The following is a 21,541-nucleotide window of genomic DNA, read 5'->3' on the forward strand; positions in this document are numbered from 1 at the left end:
TTCATTGCCTATTTCTGTAAGGACAACCAGCTGACATGATATTTCCCTTCATATGGTCATACGGTGATGCAGGGATTTGTTCCTAGGTTGCATGGTGTCATGACGTCACTACCAATAACCATGTATTATTCACAGACCTTTCAGAAAATACTGTATTGTATAGGCAGATCAAATTTTCAAAAATTTTTTTTCACAAAGTGTGTATTTGTTGAAAAAAGTTGATAAAAATGCATGTATTATTCATTGTCGTCATCATTGACGTCATAATGACGTCATAGAAGTTTTCTGATGTGTTCATTATGTAAACCAACCATGTTTCTATCTATTTGTAATACATTTATAGGGTCTAAATTGAACAAGAATTTTTTTTTCTGTACATTGAAAATTTTGGGGGTGCCATTTTGAAAATATGCTAATTAACCACTTTCCCGGAGTCAAATTTTGGTAAACTTTTTTTCAGGGGTCTAGTACAACCTAATGATACACCTAAAACAAAAAAACCTTTATTATAAAAATTTTTGGGGTCAAACCTTACATTGACCCGACTATCACCTATTCGAGCAGTTGGCCCATGATACTGTGATCCTGAAATCCAGGATCTATGACGGGTTACTAATGGCATCATACTATATATATATATATATATATATATATATATATATATATATATATATATATATATATATATATATATATATATATAATTCTGATTGGTGGAAGCACGCAAGTTCTCTCTATGTTAATGTGTGTTGTTTGCATTGCCTAGTGGGAGTGAGGTCATTGAGCATGACCACCTGGACAGATTGAGGACATGACCTAGACCACCGTTGGTATTCCCAGGCAGCATGCCCATATCCGTCTGCTTTGTACATAATTCCTGAAAAATTCAGAGAGTGCTCGTTCTCCAGAGGCGCGAGCGCTATAAAACTGTGGTCATATGTGACCATCGACAAATTGTGTATGCATCTACATAATCCATACGCATCGCAAGTCCATCCACAATTGCATTCCTGCCATCTATGTGGCCTCTAGCAATTGTTTTGGGCACATTATCCCATCTGGAGTGGGAAAATAATATAGATTATAGAAGTGGGGGAATTAGCCCATCCATAAGGATAGTAGGAGGTGCAACCAAGTCATAATAAAATACACCAACTCTGGAGGAATAAACCCATCCATTAGGATGGCTTCCTTGCTAGTTGTAATTACCTCAAGTCATAGTGCATTAATATAACTACCAGAGTACTGTACCTGCACTGTGGGCGGTCTTGTTCCAAGCGTACAACACGTTCTTCTGACATGTCCCTTTATTTGCTTCAATCACTCCTGAAAAATAGAAAATAACCCAGCTTACGTACATGAAGCAAAACCATTCCTACTGCTTATGTGCATATATAATGCATCGTGGTCATATAGCTCAGATAATTCCAATTGAACAGGCCCATCGGCTGACACCAGAGGCCTGAAGCCTAAGGCCTGAACGTACTGTCGCCCTCACAAGGCCCGTAATGCTTATCGACTCCAACCTTGCGATATTTGATGAATATTTAACAGTCGCTTCAGTTATTTTACACTGAACAGAAAACTTATAGGGAGGGCATGGTGATTGTGAACATGACACATCAGAAGATGTCGATAGGCTTACCAAAATGGCAGATGCAATATATATCTTTTTACAATCGTGGGTGGTATCAGGCCAGCTGTTCAACCAAGGAATGAAGAGTGGACATACATACATACATAGGAAGTACTAATAGGAACACTTGCTCCATTATATATAGATGATATATATGTATGTACAAACTCTTAATGTCCCTTAGGTCACTGTCAAAAATACAAAATAAAAACAAATAAGAGTCAATTGAGATAGACAAAGATGTATGCAGCAACGGGATCTAAATCACATGGAGTAAGACATATGGCAACAGTACCCAGGGCATTGACTCATGGCACTGTTTGTGATAATATTCAGGCAGCCATGTCACCCACAGCAGAAGCGAGGAGAACCTACGCTGGGGTAATGTAAAGTATCTCGACAAACTGCGATCAATTGTCGTACGCGTTTATTCACTCTGCCGATCAAGGCCCGATTCACAGCAGCGCCATCCGAGCTCTGGCGTAGGGATACAACCCGGTCCCGGTGTAGGGATACAACGGTGAACATTTGCACTGCATACATGACATCCTCCCCTTTAAGTCCAAAATTACCAAGAGCAATACGTGCTAGATTTCCAGAATTGACATTTCAAAAGCAACATTTCCAAAACATGTGAAAATATGTGTGCAAACGGTTATGAGAATAATGAAAATACGTGAAAATAGAACATGTGTCAACGTGAAAAAAAAAACATCTTCAAAGATTCAACCGGTCGGGTGCTTTTCTCTCACGCATTGAGCGTCGCGGTGTACCAGTGGATACAGAGTCCGAGGTGATTCCTTTGGGTGGCGGTGCAGAGCTGTAGATAGGCGGATTTGAGATCGAGTTTCGTAAAAGTCTTGCCTCCCGTGAGACGAGCATAGAGGTCTTCGATCCTCGGGATTGGATATTTATCCAATGAAGAACACCTGTTCACGGTCATTTTATAATCTCCACATATGCGGATGGACTGGTCCGATTTTATGACCGGAACGATGGGCGCCGCCCATTCGGCATACTGGATTTGCTCGATGATCCCCAGATTTTCAAGATGATCCAGTTCCTTGTCAATCCGCTCACGCAGGGCGAAAGGGACTGGGCGAGCCCTGCAAAATATAGGATTGGCATCCCGGTCAACCCTGAGTTTAGCCGTATGTCCTTTCAAGGTTCCAAGCTCATCCTTGAAGACATCCGGGTACGTATCCAGCACATTTTTGAGTGTGTATGCTGCGGTAGGAGAAACGTTGGCTGCCCGGAGTTGATGAATGCTTTCCCACTTCAGTTGAATTATGCTCAACCAGTTCCTGCCGAGTAAGGAAGGGCCCTTTCCAGGAATGACGATCAGGGGTAGGTGAAACTCACGGTTATCGTAGCCCACCGTGACATCACATGTACCGCAGGGAACAATCTTCTCACCTGTATAGGTGGAGAGTCCATAGGTAGTAGGTTTCAGATGGGGTCGGTCAGCATCACTCCACAGGTTTGTGAAAACAGCATGGCTGATGAGCGAGACGGCCGCACCAGTGTCGACCTCCATTTGCAATGGTCGATTGTTGACGACAACATTGGCAAGAAGAGGGTCCCGCCTATGGTGAGAATCAATATGAAGCAGGTCATACGATTCTGAGTTGTCGGAAACAGAGCTCACCTGGTCAAGCTCGGGTTCCTCCGAACCGATAAACTGATGAATCTTGTCAGCAGCTTTTCCTTTTCCCGATTTGCGAGTGATGCAAGCTGGAGCAATATGGCCAGTTTTCGAACAGAAATGGCAGGTGGCATCTTTGAACCGACACGTCTCCGGAGGGTGCTTTCCGTTGCACCGAAAACAGTTGTTGTGGGTTTGAGACTGCACTGGCTTCTGACGAGGAGCCTTGTTCCAACGTTGTGGCTGAACATGATCCAACCGATTCACAGCAGGGCTGGTACCAGATGAGCGAGTGGCACCGATGCTTGTAGCGTTGCGTTCAGCACTTTCCATGGAAATGGCGGTGTCTCTGACATTTTGGAACGTCAGTCTTCTCTCAGCAAGCAGGCGTCTACGAGTGCGGTCATCGGACATGCCAACCACCAGCAAATCACGAAGCATGTCATCGATCGTGTCCCCAAACTCACACAGATGTGACAGTTTTTTGAGGTGTGCAATGAAGTCTGCGATCGACTGACCTTGCTGCTGTCTGCACATGTAAAAATTAAACCGACACAGGATGACTGAAGGAGATGGGTTGCAATGTTCCTTCAAAGCGGTCTTGAGCTCTGCATACGTGAGCTCCTGGATTGTCCGAGGCCGAATCAGGTTTTTAACGAGCGTGAACGTCTCACCTCCGCAAACGGACAGGAAGACGGCCTTCATCAGGCCTTCGGTCGCGATGCCGTTCGCCTCGAAGTAGAAAGACAACCGCTCAGAATACGTGTCAAAATCCCCCTCATGAGGGTCGAATTCATCGATATGGCCGAAAGATGTCATGGTCTAGATGTTTACCTTCGTCGCCATGTAAAGTATCTCGACAAACTGCGATCAATTGTCGTACGCGTTTATTCACTCTGCCGATCAAGGCCCGATTCACAGCAGCGCCATCCGAGCTCTGGCGTAGGGATACAACCCGGTCCCGGTGTAGGGATACAACGGTGAACATTTGCACTGCATACATGACAGGTAACAATGTGCAGTAATAGCACTCGTTTCGGACTGCCTGTGATGTAGCACATAGGGGGTTCATGTTCAGTGGAGCGGCACCGCAGTGGAAACTGCGGAGGCATGATTAAAGCCCGCCTGCCATGGAGACCACAATTTGAAGAGCTCGTCTGAAATCGCTCAATGTTTTGTCGAGAATATTTACTTTTGTGCAAAATTTTTGATTTTTTTTCTTTCACTTTCTTAGTGAAGTCATATGTACTGGATGTTGCATTATCGGTTATCAAGTGACCTAGAGTGACTACCTATTGGTCTGAACATCTCTCGACAGTTGGATGAAGCTTTGTTTCCTGGTGAACCCCAGTGGCAAGATCCCTGTGCGAAGGTATTAAGGGCCTTCTTCTTCAGGCTGTTATATATCCTTTTTACACACTTTTATCTAACAGTAACAACTTCATCTGAACTTTGTTTGTTTGTCCCGTTTCAAATATTTGAGCCGTTGGTTTTCTCGGTCCCATACATCCTAGAGAGCTGTCATTTGTCCCACGGTCCTCTTTTCTGGTACATTTTCATCTATCAAAATGTCATAAAAAATATATATATTTTTAAATTGGTTTAAAACTTTTTTAAAATAAAAGTGTGTAGCCCTAAAACATGTTTTTTCGTTTACTTGTTATCTCTTTTAGGAATATATCAGAAATGAAATGTAGAGTATTTATGTGTTTACCAAAATTAATTAAATTAATGTTTACAACCCTATTTCATTCATTGAGTGACATTCAACCATGAATATTGTTCACCATAGGATTAAGTGATGTTTGAAATTTGTTCCAAGGATTTCTTCAGCATGGTTGCTTTGATCAAAGGCCTTCGGCATCAGGCATAAACAGTTTCTTTGCTCATAGCTGGAGAAATATCCCAGGAGGCTGCTCTGGTTTACTTGGGAGTGTGTGATTTATACATGCTCGTCGAGGTTGACTTGATCTTGAAGCAATGCTTGGTGGAAGTTTCCGACACGTATTTCCTGCCAATGTTTTTGTATGGAAATAAGCAACTTGAAGTGTGTGCGTTGTGTATGTGTGCGTGCGCAGCATCACTCGAACGTTTGCTTCGGGTAAAACGGAGAAGGTGATTTTCCAAGCCTTGAAAGACCTTAACCTGCCAAGTGGCAAGGTATAATGTGGAATTCATGTGAACCAATGACAGGGACCATCACAGATACCCTCAAATGGGGAACATTTTGTTCAACTTAAAGGAATTCTTGATTGGCTGTTCGAGCTTTCGCTTAGAGAATCCTAAACCATAATATTTTCTGCCCTCATGAACCCCATGCAAATCGCTCCTACTTCCAATTTTCCAGTTGTTCTTCCTTGGAGTTTCCTTCTGTGTCCATCTTGTCCACCCCATGCGTGCGTGTTTTTCGTCCTCTTTTTTGTCTGTTACGTCCTGATCTGTTCAGTGTACTAGCTCTTACATGAGCCTCGACTCTGTATACAAAGAAAAATGTTGGCCTCTTTGGCATTTCCATCTCAGCACTTGCCTCATTAAACTTGATGCCACTTTGAAATCCCAGATGTGTAGATTGGTTCATTGTCTCCAAATGTACGTGTAATTCATATAAATGTGTACTCCCGCCCTTCTCCTACATCTAATATATGCACAGCTTCTCCCATGAGCCTTAAATCAATTTAAGGGTGAAAATTGGTTGGCATTTTGGACTTTGAGCCCTTTTGTAGCTTCAAATAACATTGACCATTATCTTGCTGATGTGAATTGCTCACCAGTACTCTGTATACCTTTTGTGTTAAATTGCCCGCAACAAAGGTCGCAGTGCTCATCCAAGTGTCACGAGTACACAGTTAGCATGGGAGAAGACAGCAGGAATGGGGGTGAGCTCAACATGGCCAATAATCCGTGCACTCTTTGCCCTCATTAGAATGAGGAAATGGAGCCGGGAGATTTCACCTTTGAGAAATTCTGGGAACTCTGTCAGATCATTTGCCCTCGCACCGACATCCTCCAGCTCTTCTCCCACCTGTAAGTAGTTCCACTTCCCTGGAGTTGAGTTCGCACTGAGTTTAGAATGGCAATGTCCTCCTGGGGGTGATTATATATTCGATTCAAACCGTTGTTATATCTCCAAAGAAAACCGAAATACCTTTTGTCAATCTCATGTCGGTTACGCAAAGCTTTATTTTTGACCTCTAAATGTCAGTTTGTTACATCACCTGTATAGCATCACCTTTGCTGTTCAGTGTTTTTGTTCAGTTGTTCAGACTATTGTACAGAAATTTTAATTGAGTAATAAGACAGGCCTACTAATTGTTTTCCTGCATTTTGATGGAAATATAGTTCGCAAAATGTGAGTTATGCCTTTTTGAGAAAAAAAATCCTGTTTTTCACTATCGACGTGCCATGGATGTGTATGACTGCTCGTCTCCGTTAATTTCAGACTTGTATGTTTTCCGAATGCTTCCGTCTCATACATTCAGGTTTATCACCATCAGTCACATCCCCAAGCTGAACTTTGTGTTCTGACAAACGAGCCACTTGTTCGACGACTGTAATTTTATGTTTTATTGTGACCCAAGGCCTTGTTTGATTCGCAACATTGAAATTCCTTCGTCATTGCTCTGAAAATTGTTTTGAACAGACACTTTGTACCAACAGAACTTGACAATAACAAATTGCTCCAAGCAATAAATTTGTTCCTTCACTTTTATTTTAATTCCATCTTAGAGTTTAAAATGTTGGACCTTAAATTTAATGGTCATCCCAGCGAGCCCTTGAGGACATGAAATATCAACCACAAAATAAGCCTGGTGATGGCTTAACGGTTAATTGGTGGCTGGCTTCAGATCTTAGTGTCTTGAGTTTGAGCCCCTGTCACGCCGTTACAAAAATACCAGATGGGTTGCCTGTCATCCTTCCGAGATCGGCAAAAATGAGTACCAGCTCACTGGAAATGGGGGCAATGCATCAGTGTCACAGCCGTGCTTCCAGCAATGATGCATCCAGCAGCCACAGGCTGCATACAAAGTAATGAAAAACCACAATGTGTCGATTGGCGTCACATACGCTGTACTCCGAGACAAGTGCAAAGTGAGGTAGGCAGGCAGTTTACCTTCCTGGCTTTTTCTGACATTAGGATAGGGACATGGCAATTCTTACAAGACAAGGGCTCAGGTTCCAGAGGCTTGGAATTGAAATCCTTAAAATTGCTACCTTGAACTGGTTTTGAATACCGGTGTGTACCCCGGTTTAGAATAGGTACACCGTATCCCTGCGTGTCATAAATGAATGAATGATCGTTTTAAGGCCATTTTCCCCGCTAGAGTGGGGGCTAGCCTTGCGGGCCCCATGACAATCATGGTTCCCTGTTTGAGGCAATGTTTTTATGGCTGGATGCCCTTGCTGACGCCAACCCTTAGTCACCTCCTACGATGCGCAGGGATACGGTGTACCTATTCTAAATCGGAGTACACACCGGGATCATTCATCCCAGCAAGCTCGTACTCAATTTGCCGACCTCGGAAGGATGACAGGATGGGTCAACCCCCCTGGTGTTAATTTAGCGATAGACCGGGATTCAAACCCAGGATCCTCGGATCCCAAGCCTGCACCCTAACCGCTAAGCCAACACCAGGCTTAAGAGGCGACTAAAAGGGTTGGTGTCAGGAAGGGCATCCGGCCATAAAAACATTGCCTCAAAAAGTGAACCATGACAATTACAACTACATATGGGCAGGGTACAGCCCGAAGTACCCCGTGGGGGACCCCACTCTCTCTCGTCAAAACTCAAGGTGGGGAACCCGATCGAAGCAAGGGTGGAAATCACTCCATTTATGACGACGAAACGTCTGATGCCCGATGTGGAGATCGGTTTCTGAGGTTTGGGACATGGAATGTAGGGACAATGACGTTGAGATCAGGAGAAGTGGTGGAATTATTGGTCAGAAGAAGAGTGGTCATATGTTGTGTGCAGGAGACGAGATGGAAGGGAAGTGGTGTGAGAATGGTGAAGGGTAGGCAGGGACAGAAATACAAGTGTGTGTGGCAAGGGTTTGTGGATCAGACTCGGCAACAGTTGCAAGAGTGAGATGTGCATGGAATAAGTTTCGGGAACTGAATGGCGTGCTGATGAGGAGGGGAGTGTCGTTGAAGCTGAAGGGAAAGGTGTATGCTGCATGTGAGAAGTGTTATGATTTATGGGAGCGAGACATGGGTAATGAACGTAGAGCAGCAACAAAGGTTGGAAAGGGTGGAAATGCGAATGGTTCGACGGATGTGCGGAGTATCGTTGAGAGAGAGGAAGATAAATGATGAATTGCGAAAGATGATGGGAATAGAGCCTGTGATTGATGCTGTGAAGAGGAACAGGTTGAGATGGTTTGGTCATGTGTTGAGGAAGGATGAAAGTGACTGGTTGAGAAGAGTGATGGAAATGATTGTAGAAGGAAGTAGAGGACGGGGAAGACCGAGAAAGACTTGGCTAAAGATGGTCGAAGAAGAAATGCGGGCAAGGGGGTTAACAAGGAGAGATGCAGAAAATAGGGCAAAATGGAGAAGATTGTCATGGGGACCGCAAGGCTAACCCCCGCTCTTGAAGGGAAAATGGCCTTTAAAATGCATGTTGTTGTTGTTGTTGTTGTGGCAAGGGTGCCCAGAAGGCATGAATGGTGTTGGTTTCCTGTTTTCTGAGGAGTTTGTAGACAGTGTGGTGAGTGTGATTAGAGTGAGTGAAAGGTTGATGATGGTGAAAATGATGATTGGAAAGCTCTTGGTGAACGCCATCTCGGGATATGCTCCGCAGCTTGGTCGGAGCGATGAAGAGAAGGACTATTCTGGTGTGCGATAGAGTAGCTGATGGAAAACGTGAAAGATGAGGAAGTTGTTGTGGTAGGAGGAGACCTAAATGGACATGTGGGAAGGAGTATGGACGGTTTTGAGGGAGTTCATGGGGGTTACGGATATGGTGTGAGAAATGGAGAAGGTGAAAGGATTTTGGAGTTTGCTGATGGAGCTGATTTGTTGATTTGTAACACTCAGTTCCAGAAAGAGGATAATAAGCTTGTTACATACACGTCAGGTGGGTCGATGACAACCGTTGACTACCTGCTGGTGCGTAGGCGAGATAGGGGGCACCTCCGGGACACAAAGGTGATCACGGGGGAGAAGGTTGTTTCACAGCACCACTTGGTTGTCTGAGACATAAGGGTGAAAGGTGCGAGGAGAGCTTGGTGGGTGAAGTACCAACCGAGAATGAAGGTGTGGAGGTTGAAAGAGGTGACAGTAAGGGAGGTATTAAAAGAGAGGCTGAGTATGGTAGAGGATGATGTGGTTGAGCTTGAAAGTGGTTGGATGTCAATGAAAGATAGTCTGTTGGGAGCCGTTGGTGAGGTATGTGGATGGACAAAAGGACCACCGAGGCACTCAGAAACATGGTGGTGGGATGATGAAGTTGGAAAGAGGATCGACGAGAAGAGGAAGAAGTTTAAGGAGTGGCAGAAGACGAATGGTATGGGGGCAGAAAAGGCAGAGCATGAAAGTTATAAGGCTGCAAAGAAAGAGGTAGCAAAGGCGCAGGAGGCATGTAGGAAAATGTTCGGAGAACGCTTGGATTTGGAAGAGGGTCAGAGAGCGGTATTCAGGAATGCAAAGCAGATAGCGAAAGAGAGGTGTGATGTGATGGGGGTGAGTTGCTTGAAGGATGAAGTGGGACAAATCGTTGTGGATCCACATGGAATTAAAGGAAGATGGAAAAGATATATGGAAATACTGTTGAATGCAGAGAATGAATGGGATGGCAACAAAGAGAGTAACCCAGTTTTAAGACCGGCAGAGAAGATAACCGAGAAGGAAGTTGAGGAAGCGATAAAAGCAATGAAGAGTAGAAAAGCGGGAGGGCCGATGGGAGTTGTGGGAGATATGTTGAAGGCAGCGGGAAATTCGGGTGTGAAGAGAATCACAGAGATCTGCAATCTGGTGGTGAAAGAAGGCCGCATTCCAGTGGATTGGGAACTGAGTACCCTCGTCCCTCTATACAAGGGGAAAGGTGACCCTCTGGAGTGTGGCTCGTATCGAGCTGTGGCTCCTATCGAGTAAAGTTATTGGAGCATGGAATGAAGGTATTGGAAAGGGTGTTGGAGAGGAGGATAAGGAAGAAAGTGAAGATTAACGAAATGCAGTTTGAATTTATGCCAGGAAGAGGAACGACAGATGCGCTTTTTATTGTGAGGCAGTTGCAGGAGAAGTATATGGAGAAGAGGAAGAAGTTGTTTCTTGGGTTTGTTGATCTGGAGAAAGCATTCGATAGGGTTCCACGTGAAGTAGTGACATGGGCATTGAGGAAGTTAGAAGTGGAGGAATGGTTGATCAGAGTAGTGATGGCAATGTACAAAAGAGCGCGCACAGCTGTAAGGACGAAGGACGGGAACAGTGGTGAGTTTGAGGTGAAGGTGGGAGTGCATCAGGGGTCCACTACTAAGTCCACTACTATTTGTAGCTGTGATGGAGGTGCTGGCTCGGAACGTAAAGGAGGGTTCACCGTGGGAGTTGTATGCAGATGATCTGGTGTTGATTGCAGAAAGTATGGATGGACTGAAGAAGAAGATGAACAAGTGGAAGGAATGTATGGAGACAAAAGGTCTGAAGGTGAATATCGGAAAAACTAAGGTGATGGCAAGTGGTAAAGCATGTGGTGAGGTGGAAAGAACTGGGAAGTGGCCATGTGCTGTGTGCAGGAAGGGTGTCAGAGTGAACTCCATTCAATGTACAATATACGCTGAGTGGGTTCATCAAAAATGTAGTGGTTTGAGAGGGTCATTAACCAGTGTGGCAGCTGCATTCAAGTGTAAGGTGTGCACAGAGGGAGCTGCAGATGGAGGAAAGGTTGAGTTGGATCTTGGAGACGGCGTGAAGCTAGAAGGTGTAAAAACATTTTGTTACCTAGGAGACATGCTGAATGGAGAATGTGGATCAGACTCGGCAACGGTTGCTGGAGTGAGATGTGCATGGAAGAAGTTTCGGGAACTGAGTGGCGTGCTGACGAGGAGGGGAGTGTCGTTGAAGCTGAAGGGAAAGGTGTATGCTGCATGTGTGAGAAGTGTTATGATTTATGGGAGTGAGACATGGGTAATGAACGTAGAGCAGCAACGAAGGATGGAAAAGGTGGAAATGCGAATGGTTCCGTGGATGTGTGGAGTATCGTTGAGAGAGAGGAAGACAAATGATAAATTGTGAAAGATGATGGGAATGGAGCCTGTGATGGATGCTGTGAAGAGAAACAGTTTGAGATGGTTTGTTCATGTGTTGAGGAAGGATGAAAGTGACTGGTTGAGAAGAGTGATGGAAATGAATGTAGAAGGAAGTAGAGGACGGGGAAGACCGAGAAAGACTTGGCTAAAGATGGTGGAAGAAGAAATGCGGGCAAGGGGGTTAACAAGGAGAGATGCAGAAAATAGGGCAAAATGGAGAAGATTGTCATGGGGACCGCAAGGCTAACCCCCGCTCTTGCAGGGAAAATGGCCTTAAAATGCATGCTGTTGTTGTTGTTGAGCTGGTTTTGAAGTTGCAACCTTGAAGATGCTCATTGCTTGATCTCAACCACACGGCCATGATCGTTCTCTGTATAATTCGACCTCTCGATGGGCTCAACCTAACTGAAATGCTATACACATAATTGATATTGAGAGGTGTAAGCAGGTGGTGTTTGGGTTTGTGGTGGAGGCCCCATAACAATATGCCAGTTGTTGTGGGCACCGTAGTGGCATTTATATGGGCAAAATGGACCCGGTGATGCCGATCGCCTCTCGCTTGGGGTCAGTACTCTGGCTAAGTTCCAAATTTTTCTGCATGGATTGAACAAAGTCTCAACAAATCTTGCCTTATTTAGTGCTATCCATGCTCTTTAACCAACTGATGCGGCAGCACTCTGAGACTTCGTAAACTATTCACTCAACAGGTAGGTCAGTAAAATGTGTTTAATGGGAAGTCATAAAAAGTTTGATTATATTCTGAGCGTTTGTAGTTCAAAGTGATTTTTTTTGCCATGAAAAGTTTCTCCTGCTATGGGATTTAAAAAAAACAAAAAACCACCTTTTGAGGCCATTTTTCCCCGCAAGCGGGGGTTGGCCTTTTTCGGGAACTGTGGTTGTTGTTGTTTTTCGGTCCCCTTTTTGAAGCTATGGGATTGATTTAATTTATTTTGTGACTAGGGAAGCCGAAGCTGAGCGTTTTCGAGTTTCCATCGAAAAGATTGGCCTTGACCAAGTATATCTCTATTTAAGAAAAAAAAACACCATGAATGTTATTAATGTCAAGAATTGTGGACTTCAATGAAAAATTTTTTTGAACTATCACTGGTTGACAGGTATTATTTATTTAAAGGGTGAGTATATAAATAATGCCTCGGTTCCATTTTAAATGCAAGAGTCTCTGTCCTGGACCTGTATTCACACAATGTAAAGTAGTAATCAAGGTGACATTATATGATTTAATATTGATGTTTGTGTTTTTTTTTTCTCTGCAGCAACGGAGGCGCATCAGACTACCTAACCCTAAATCAATTAGTCCGCTTCCTTAATGAAGTAAGCCTTTTGTTGGTCTGGCTTGCATTGCTTTCCTTTCTGTGTGGTTGTTTTTGGGGTTGTTCATTTTTCTGCTTCCTGTCAATTTGTTTCATTAGATACATCGTTCTTTGGACTGTTAAAGTTCTTCGGACCCATGAGAAAGGGTTTCAGTAACGAGGAAAACCCGCTCCTTATAGGAACGGCAACTTTAAATTGGAAGTGGCCATCCTAACTTAGTAGAATGTTCCATGCACACCCCAAGTACAACCACCAAGTTTCAATGCAATTAATCCCACAAACAAACAAACAGACGCATGTGTTTCAACGCGTTCCCCCAACATCTATGATGGCTATAGTTACAGAGAATTGGCATATTTTAGAATTATTTGTGCAACTTCCGGGAGTTTGATTTATTTTTCAGTGATAACATCCAGTTTTAAAGTTATTCTGTCCAGCGGTGACCCACTTCTTATGATAATTCCCCACTTTCACATAAAAGTAAAAATCTAAGTTGGAGGTGGCCATCCCAACTTCATAGAACATTCCCATGCACACCCAGAATATATACAACCAACACTTTTCAACTTATTCTGTCCAGCGGTTTAGGAGTGCATAAAATACAGAGCAGTATGTAAATTGGCAGAGTAGTTTTTCGATACTATGAGGTTTTCATGCAGAGATACTATTACAATACTGTACTGTAAACCGCAGGACCTGTAATACACTGTCCCACCAGGAGCGGCGCGATGCGATGCACATTTAAATAGAGAATTCGCGTCATCTCCCCCTTCCTGAACCCCCACATAAATGAATTTATTTAATGCCTAAACCTTCCCGGGCACAACACAAGTACAACCAGCAACTTTCAACTCATTCCGTTAAGAGGTTTAAGAGTGCATAAAGGTTACTCACACACACACACACACACACACACACCAAATTATATATAGTATGATGCCTGTACAAGTTCATTCTGAGTATGCCAGGACAGGGCACCCCATGTGCCCATTTAATTTCTTCATAATGTCTGACAAATTTTTATTGTCTTTTTCTCCTTTCTGTCAAAGTTTCGCTCGTACTTTTTGACACTCGAAGTAACAGTTTTTCTACACTTTTTGTTATGACCTTGTATAACCATGATGTGAACGAAATAAGAGTTGCAGTTAATTTCACTTGGCCTGGTTTATCTATCTATAATTCCAGTAATCTCTGTCTGTCTGTCTGTACGTTTGTCTGTGACCGCTGTTTCTCGACAACCACGGGTCCGATATACTTTTAACTTGCCAGGTATATTGCTGGGGACCCGAGGATGTGCCTTTTCAAGGTTTCATATTAATCGGACAATTACTTACCGAGCTATGTCCAAAAAACGATTCAACCAATCAGAGAGCAGCGAACTATCGCGTGTGCCGAACGTGGCGGACACACTCTGCCTCGGATGGCACATTTGAGAGCGTATTCATTTATTTCACGTTTGCAAACTATGTTGGCGTTAAACTATGTTTTACAACTAATAAAAACGAATTTGCGATTCATTCGCTTTCCTGCGCGTTTGTGCACGCGATGGCGATTTCTTTACCAAACTCCGGAAGCCGTTCGCTTTGGACCAAACCATTGCATGTAAATAGAGGGGGGGGATTGTCACCGTACTCGCAAGCCGTTCGCTTTGGACCAAACCATTTCATGTAAATAGAGGGGGGGGATATAATTTTAGATATAGATATAGTACGGGCATGCCCTAGTATAAATAATTCCAGCTTCACAGCCCAGAAAATAGAACCTGCGGTCTTTCAGATTTTCATTTGCATTCTATTGCCGCTCTAAATGCTATGAAGGTTTCTTCTTAAGTTGCTCAACTCCGACAGATTTACGCTCGCCGACGTTTCTGTATCACCTGGCTGAAGGTCTGCTCACTGCTTTGCTTGCTTGTATTCTACCTGGAGTGTGTGTGGGGAGCAGTGAAGTGGTGAACGACATTATATTACATGCTCAAAGATTTTTTTTTTATAGTTTCAAGCTTTGTAATCTTTCATATATTGAATTGTTAATTGCATTTGCATGTGCTTGTCCCCTCTTGTCCCCTCATAGGTAGTGTGTGGTATCAAACGGTGGTATGAGTTTTTATAAAAACGCAATTTTTCAATAATGTCTAAATTTCCCAAAACTGATACTATTTATATACTTAAGTTTGGGCAGTCTCATTAACCAAATATGTTTGACTTTGTTAATATATTTATTTCAGTTAATTTTAAATAAAAATACAATTGGAACTAGAAAGCATCTGAAAATGCAAAGCCTATCATTAACGTCCGCCTCCGCTTTGTATTCAGACTTTTTCTCCTTCTGTATGCAAAACATGATGAAAACAGCTTAAATAATTGACGATTTTAGGCGACCCTGACCTTTTGACCTCAAAAGCAATATGCTTCAGTGACCCAATATGCAAACCCTGCTTTGATGATTCGATGTGATGCTGACTTCTGACCTTTTGACCAAATTATTAATTTGCCTTCTCCTTATTATCATAATAAAGCTTTGTTGAAAATTTGATGGCTAAGCTCAAATGATAAATAAAATTTTTGGGTCAATTGGATGAAAATTGATGATTTTCGGTGATGTTGACTTCTGACCTTTTGACCAAATTATTAATTTGCCTTCTCCTTATTATCATAATAAAGCTTTGTTGAAAATTTGATGGCTAAGCTCAAATGGTAAATTAAAATTTCAGGTCAATTGGATGAAAATTGATGATTTTAGGTGATGTTGACTTTTGACCCTTTGACCAAATTATTAATTTGCCTTCTTATTATCATAATAAAGCTTTGTTGAAAATTTGATGGCTAAGCTCAAATGGTAAATTAAAATTTCAGGTCAATTGGATGAAAATTGATGATTATCGGTGATGTTGACTTTTGACCCTTTGACCAAATTATTAATTTGCCTTCTTATTATCATAATAAAGCTTTGTTGAAAATTTGATGGCTAAGCTCAAATGGTAAATTAAAATTTCAGGTCAATTGGATGAAAATTGATTTTCGGTGATGTTGACTTTTGACCCTTTGACCAAATTATTAATTTGCCTTCTTATTATCATAATAAAGCTTTGTTGAAAATTTGATGGTAAGCTCAAATGGTAAATTAAAATTAAGGTCAATTGGATGAAAATTGATGATTTTAGGTGATGTTGACTTTTGACCCTTTGACCAAATTGTTAATTTGCCTTCTCCTTATTATCATAATAAAGCTTTGTTGAAAATTTGATGACAAAAGTTCAAATGGTAAAAATCTCATGGGACACACACACACACACACACACACACACACACACACACACACACACACACACACACACACACGTACGTACGTGATTGCAAAACCCCATCTCCCATTATGGGAGGAGGCGGTAGGGGGATGGGTTAAAATACAATTTGTGCATACAATATTTTAAAACTTATTTATTTACATTCATATTTAAACCATTAAATAACTGGAGAGTTCATAGAACACAGTCTTGGGAAAAAATTACATAAGGGACATTTGTACTCTTGCTTATTGCGTTTCAGAGCATGATCTATATTTCCTACTGTCTTTGGGAATAGCAAGAAAAAAAGCCTTCCATCATTTAATGCTGGAATCTGGCAAGTTCAGTGACAGAACCAAGGCAGCGGATGAGGCTTTTTTGCAGTCTATACACAACAAACATGAAAGCTGGTGACAAAGTTAATGATATGAGGTACTGGCTTTTTGTCATAAAGGGCAGGAAAACGAGAGTCTCCCTCCAACACAAGATAGCCTCATTCAACATGAAAAGAGAGTGAACGATCAGACAGCTATGTGGAGTAGGGCATTGGACAGCAAGCAAGACATGTCAACACCTGCTGGAAATGGATGGGAATTTCAAAAGGGCATCCTGAAGCCAGCGCTGATGATGAAAGATCCAGCACCTTGGGAGATTGTTGAACTTTCTCCGCGCCGTGGCCTTGTTCGAGAGAACTGTCCGGGACTATACTACAACAACAACAACAACAACAACATAGAGGATTATAATGCTGATGGCAAGTCATAACAATCTTTCTGTTGAAGGGCCTCACACCACTTGAAAGTGTAACATCCCCTGAATCCGCCATTGCAGCTATAAACACACTATCACTAGACATGAGCTATGGAAGATGCTTAATGAAGAATATGAAAGTAAGTTTGGCTCATCAATACTTTAAAGTGTTACTAGTATGTTTACATTGATATATGTATGTTTCACATGTCTGTTTTCAAAGGTGATTTTTGTTTCAACTAGCCTAACTACTATTCACATACAGTGGCAGATCTGGTGCAGCTGAATAGGTGCTTTGGGAAGTACAAATCGTGATATAAGTGGCGCATTGACCCAAATATGAGAATACATTGTGATTTTTTTTTTGCATATGGCCATTTATCCAAAAAAGGGGTGACACGCCCCCTTTTTCACCCTCTGAATCTGTCAATGTATAAACCACCTTTAGAGGCCATTTTTCCCCGCAAGCGGGGGTTGGCCTTTTTCGGGGACCATGGTTGTTGTTGTTTTTTTGGTCCCCTTTTTTGAAGCAATGTTTTACGGCCGGATGCCCTTCCTACCGCCAACCCTTTTTGTCGCCTTTTTACGACAACCAGGGAATTACCAGTGAACTGGTACTCAATTTGCATGACCTCGGAAGGATGACAGGCTGAGTCAACCCCCCTGGCGTTAATTCAGTGATCGACCGGGATTGCGAACCCAGGATCCGAGGTATCCTAAGCTGGCACCCTAGCCGCTAGCTAGCCCAACACCAGTGTATACATAAAAAAAAATGGCTTATTGAATGAGCTTTTCTCAGAAAAAATAAATAAATCAATTAGTCAAAATTAAATGGAAACTGGACAAATGAATCACTTTGTGTCTCATAACTGAGAATTTTTATGACATTTTGGACAATGATAGCACATCACAGTCACGTCAAAAAGTAAGTACACCCCATGTAAAGTTTTGACTTTTTCAACATATTTCAACATACAGCAATTTGATCTTCATTTCAACAATATTGAAAGATAAAGGTGATATAATATAACAAATATCATGAAACATTTACATTTTGTAGTCCATTGTATAATTTAAATAAACATAAATGCAAATTTCGCATGTGGAAAAAGTAAGTACACCCCTACATTTATCACTACTTCAAATATCTAAAATTAGAATCAGGTGCACCAGCTCAGGTGCAAATGATTTGAACATCGTTAGAGAGGATCTTGGAGGAACAAGTCTTATTTAAAACTCAGACATTTAGTTTGGTTTACACTTTGTTGTTGAAGTGTGCGGCGTCACCATGCCTAGATCAAAAGAGCTCTTTGAGGCCTTCAGAAAGAAGGTTATAGATGCCTACAAGTCTGGGAAGGGATTTAAAAAGATCTCCAAACAATTTGAAATCAATCATTCGACTGTCCGGAAGATCATCTACAAGTGGAGAAGATTCCAAACAACTGCCAACTTGTTCAGGCCAGGCCGCCCCAGCAAGTTCAGCCCGAGAGCAGACCGCAAGATGCTGAAAGAAGTCTCTAAGAACTCCAGAATGTCATCACGGAACCTACAGGTAGCTCTTGCCACTGTTGATGTTCAAGTGCACGAGTCTACCATTAGAAAGAGGCTGCACAAATTTGATCTACATGGGAGGTGTGCCAGGAGGAAACCTTTGCTGTCCAGAAAGAACATCTGGGCAAGACTAAAATTTGCCAATGAACACCTAGGCAAAGACCAGCACTTCTGGAGCAATGTGCTCTGGACAGATGAGTCAAAGGTAGAGCTATTTGCCCACAGTAGCAGAAGACATCTTTGGCGAAAACCAAAGACAGCATTTGACCACAAGAACCTGATACCAACTGTAAAGCATGGTGGTGGAAATATGGTTTGGGGCAGCTTTGCTGCATCAGGGCCTGGGCAGCTCATCATCATAGAATCCACTATGAATTCTTCATTGTACCAGAGGGTGCTTGAGGATAATGTGAGGCCATCTGTCGGAAAGTTGAAGCTCAACCGAAGGTGGACCTTGCAACATGACAATGACCCTAAACATGCCAGTAAATCCTCCAAGGAATGGCTGAAAGAGGGGGGAACAGTATTCCATTGAGCTGCGGATGAAAGCCTTGTATGTGGTGAGGAGCTCAGGTGTACCAAGGAAGGACTTCGCACGACGGAGGATGCCCAGTCGGCGACTGGCTTTGGAGGCCAGCTTGGAAATGTGGTTTTCCCAAGAAAGATCACGGCAGATAGTGAGACCCAAAAGCTTGAGCCACATACCACCTATAGATGTTCCAGACGGACCATACTACCACCCTATGGGGTCCTACCTTTGTGATGTAGTTTGGGTTGAGCGAACTCATTTTTACTTGGTCCTTGTTCCTGGACCATAACTGCAATTTGACTATGTTGCATGATTAATGGATAGTCTTTGAATAAACCGATCATTTTATAAAGCAAAAATATGCTTCCGATTGAAATGCAGAGAATGTGCTGTCATGATGTAGCTACCTACAAGTTTGTTGATCCCTCAGCCTACCTCTTCATTCACCCTCGCCCAAAATTAACATTAAAACACCCTGGTGATGTCTCCGTGCCTGAATCTTTGTCCCTTCCCTACCCATAAATGAAATGAAGTGGATAAACTGATGCATTTCATTCACATTAGGGGGCCCATGGGTCCATTGGACCAAATTTTCATTGGTCTTCGCCGCCTTGTAGCATACCTGCCTGCCAGACTCTGTCGTATTTTGGGTCCTCGGAGTATTTTGGTTGCTCGTGGACTTTTGGGTTTAGTACTTTTGGGTCTTGGTTTAATAATTGGTTTAATACGAGAAGTATGCCTCACACTCGTGTGCACACATGCACACACGCATGCACACACACACACGCATGCACACACACACACACACACACACACACACACACACACACACACACACACACACACACACAACTCATCCATTTATAACATGGTGGGCCAAATGGCCTCCTCCTGTGTCCGAATTCTTTGTATATCCTTGTATAATAAGGGTGTCAATCGATCGACATATTTCCATCCAATTTATTTTTTTTGAAATATCAACATTAAAAAATTTCATTCATACTTATGACAAATCTCACACACGTTCCCTCATTAATCAATTCCCTTCTCCATTATCTCTTCCTCGAGCCTGCTCTTGGTGTTTCCCTGCTTTCCACTGGTCCAGATGTTTTTTTCTATTCTCTGCTTCATCTCTTCCATGAGCCTCGACTTTGCATACGAAAAAATAAATGTCAACCATGTAAACGCTCTATTTATAAATCCAACACCTCCATCTATCTCGCTGTGTAATTAAATAATTATTTCCAAATAATGAATCCTCCTCCTTTTCTCCACTTCCTTTTTTATATTATTCGGGAGTCATTTCTTCAAAATGCTCCTTTGAAAATGTTTACTGGAATTGGGTTGGAGAGCAGTCTTTAGCCCACTTTTGGTGTTGATCTAACATGCGTACACCCTCTCGAGCAACAACGATGTCAAACAGTTACATGTTGGTGACATCATCACTTGGGCTTATCAAACAGTTCATTGTGGGTCGAGTATGTCGGATCACAAAAGTGTCACAAAAACTGTAAACAATAAATGGGAGGCAAACTATCAGTGGGATGAACTCTTACTTTTTTTTTGGAATCGCTTATTTGGCTGTGCAGCTTGTTGAATGATGCTGACATCGAATAACATGGCAGACATATTGAGGCCTACTTGAATTAAATTAGTTTAATTCCATTGCCAGCACATTTACAATGATTTCCTGTGTCTGCCTTAACATGCACCTTAATATTGTTTGTTCACAAGATCGAAGTTAATTGAAGAGCGAGGTGGTGTCGGGTGAAAGGCAACATGCAGGTAATGCGCAGTGGGGCCTGCACAGTCAGACACAAGAAGTGTGAGATTGAAAAAAACAGCAAAAAGGAAAGAAGGAGAAAGAGAGGAAACCCAGCAACGTGCAAGTGAGAGAGTTTGGAGAGATGGGGTCAATGAGGATAGAAACAGATCACAGGGAGGAATGGAAGATTACATGATATGGACGTGCGCTATCTGCTTGAAGCCCTGGAGGGAAGGACGCCATTGATCTTGGAACACTGTCACGAGCTGGGCTTTCAGCTCGATCCCAGACGTCCTATCGGATTTCTCGGGGAGAAGCACACTGTTTCCCCAACAGTATATACTTCACATATATTTATACCTTCACAAATATTTATACCTTCCCGCTGTCATCCGGTTGAAAAATTGAGCCGAGAAGTTCAGTCCTTGCAAATCGTGATCCCTAATTTAGTTTACGCAAATTCAACCTTGCACCATGGATGCGCATTGAGGCGACATAACTAAGGCAAATCATTTAGGAAAATGAATTTATTCAACTTCACAAATATTTATTTACTAGGGACAATTCCTGTAAATGTCATTCAGTATATATAGATGTGGATCGATTTTAAACCCTTCACTCCAATATAGGAGGTAATAGATTTTTTAAAATTCAGTTTCTCCAAAGAGAGGTATGGACATTGAAATAATAATAATAATAATAATTCATTTATTTTGTACTAGGGCATGCCCGTACTATATATATGCCCGTACTATATATCTATCTAAAATTATATCCCCCCCCCTCTATTTACATGAAATGGTTTGG

The 21,541-nt window shown here is 42.4% G+C and overlaps 1 protein-coding gene across 3 annotated transcripts in view; it reads left to right on the forward strand.

Moving 5' to 3' along the window:
- Window positions 1-21,541, forward strand: part of LOC137426586 (1-phosphatidylinositol 4,5-bisphosphate phosphodiesterase beta-4) — a 305,980-nt gene that overhangs the window by 140,019 nt on the left and 144,420 nt on the right. For all 3 annotated transcript variants that reach the window (XR_013623650.1, XM_068115242.2, XM_068115243.2), the window contains exons 7-10: window positions 4,600-4,653; window positions 5,360-5,441; window positions 6,205-6,305; window positions 12,799-12,856. Coding sequence is in view for 2 of the 3 variants with exons in the window: in XM_068115242.2 (XP_067971343.2) it covers window positions 4,600-4,653; window positions 5,360-5,441; window positions 6,205-6,305; window positions 12,799-12,856 (295 nt within the window). In the remaining variant the exon portion in view is untranslated. The remainder of the gene's footprint in view (window positions 1-4,599; window positions 4,654-5,359; window positions 5,442-6,204; window positions 6,306-12,798; window positions 12,857-21,541) is intronic.

The sequence above is a fragment of the Myxine glutinosa genome, chromosome 5, assembly GCF_964187855.1.
Source record: "Myxine glutinosa chromosome 5, kmMyxGlut1.1, whole genome shotgun sequence".
Classification (NCBI taxonomy): domain Eukaryota; kingdom Metazoa; phylum Chordata; class Myxini; order Myxiniformes; family Myxinidae; genus Myxine; species Myxine glutinosa.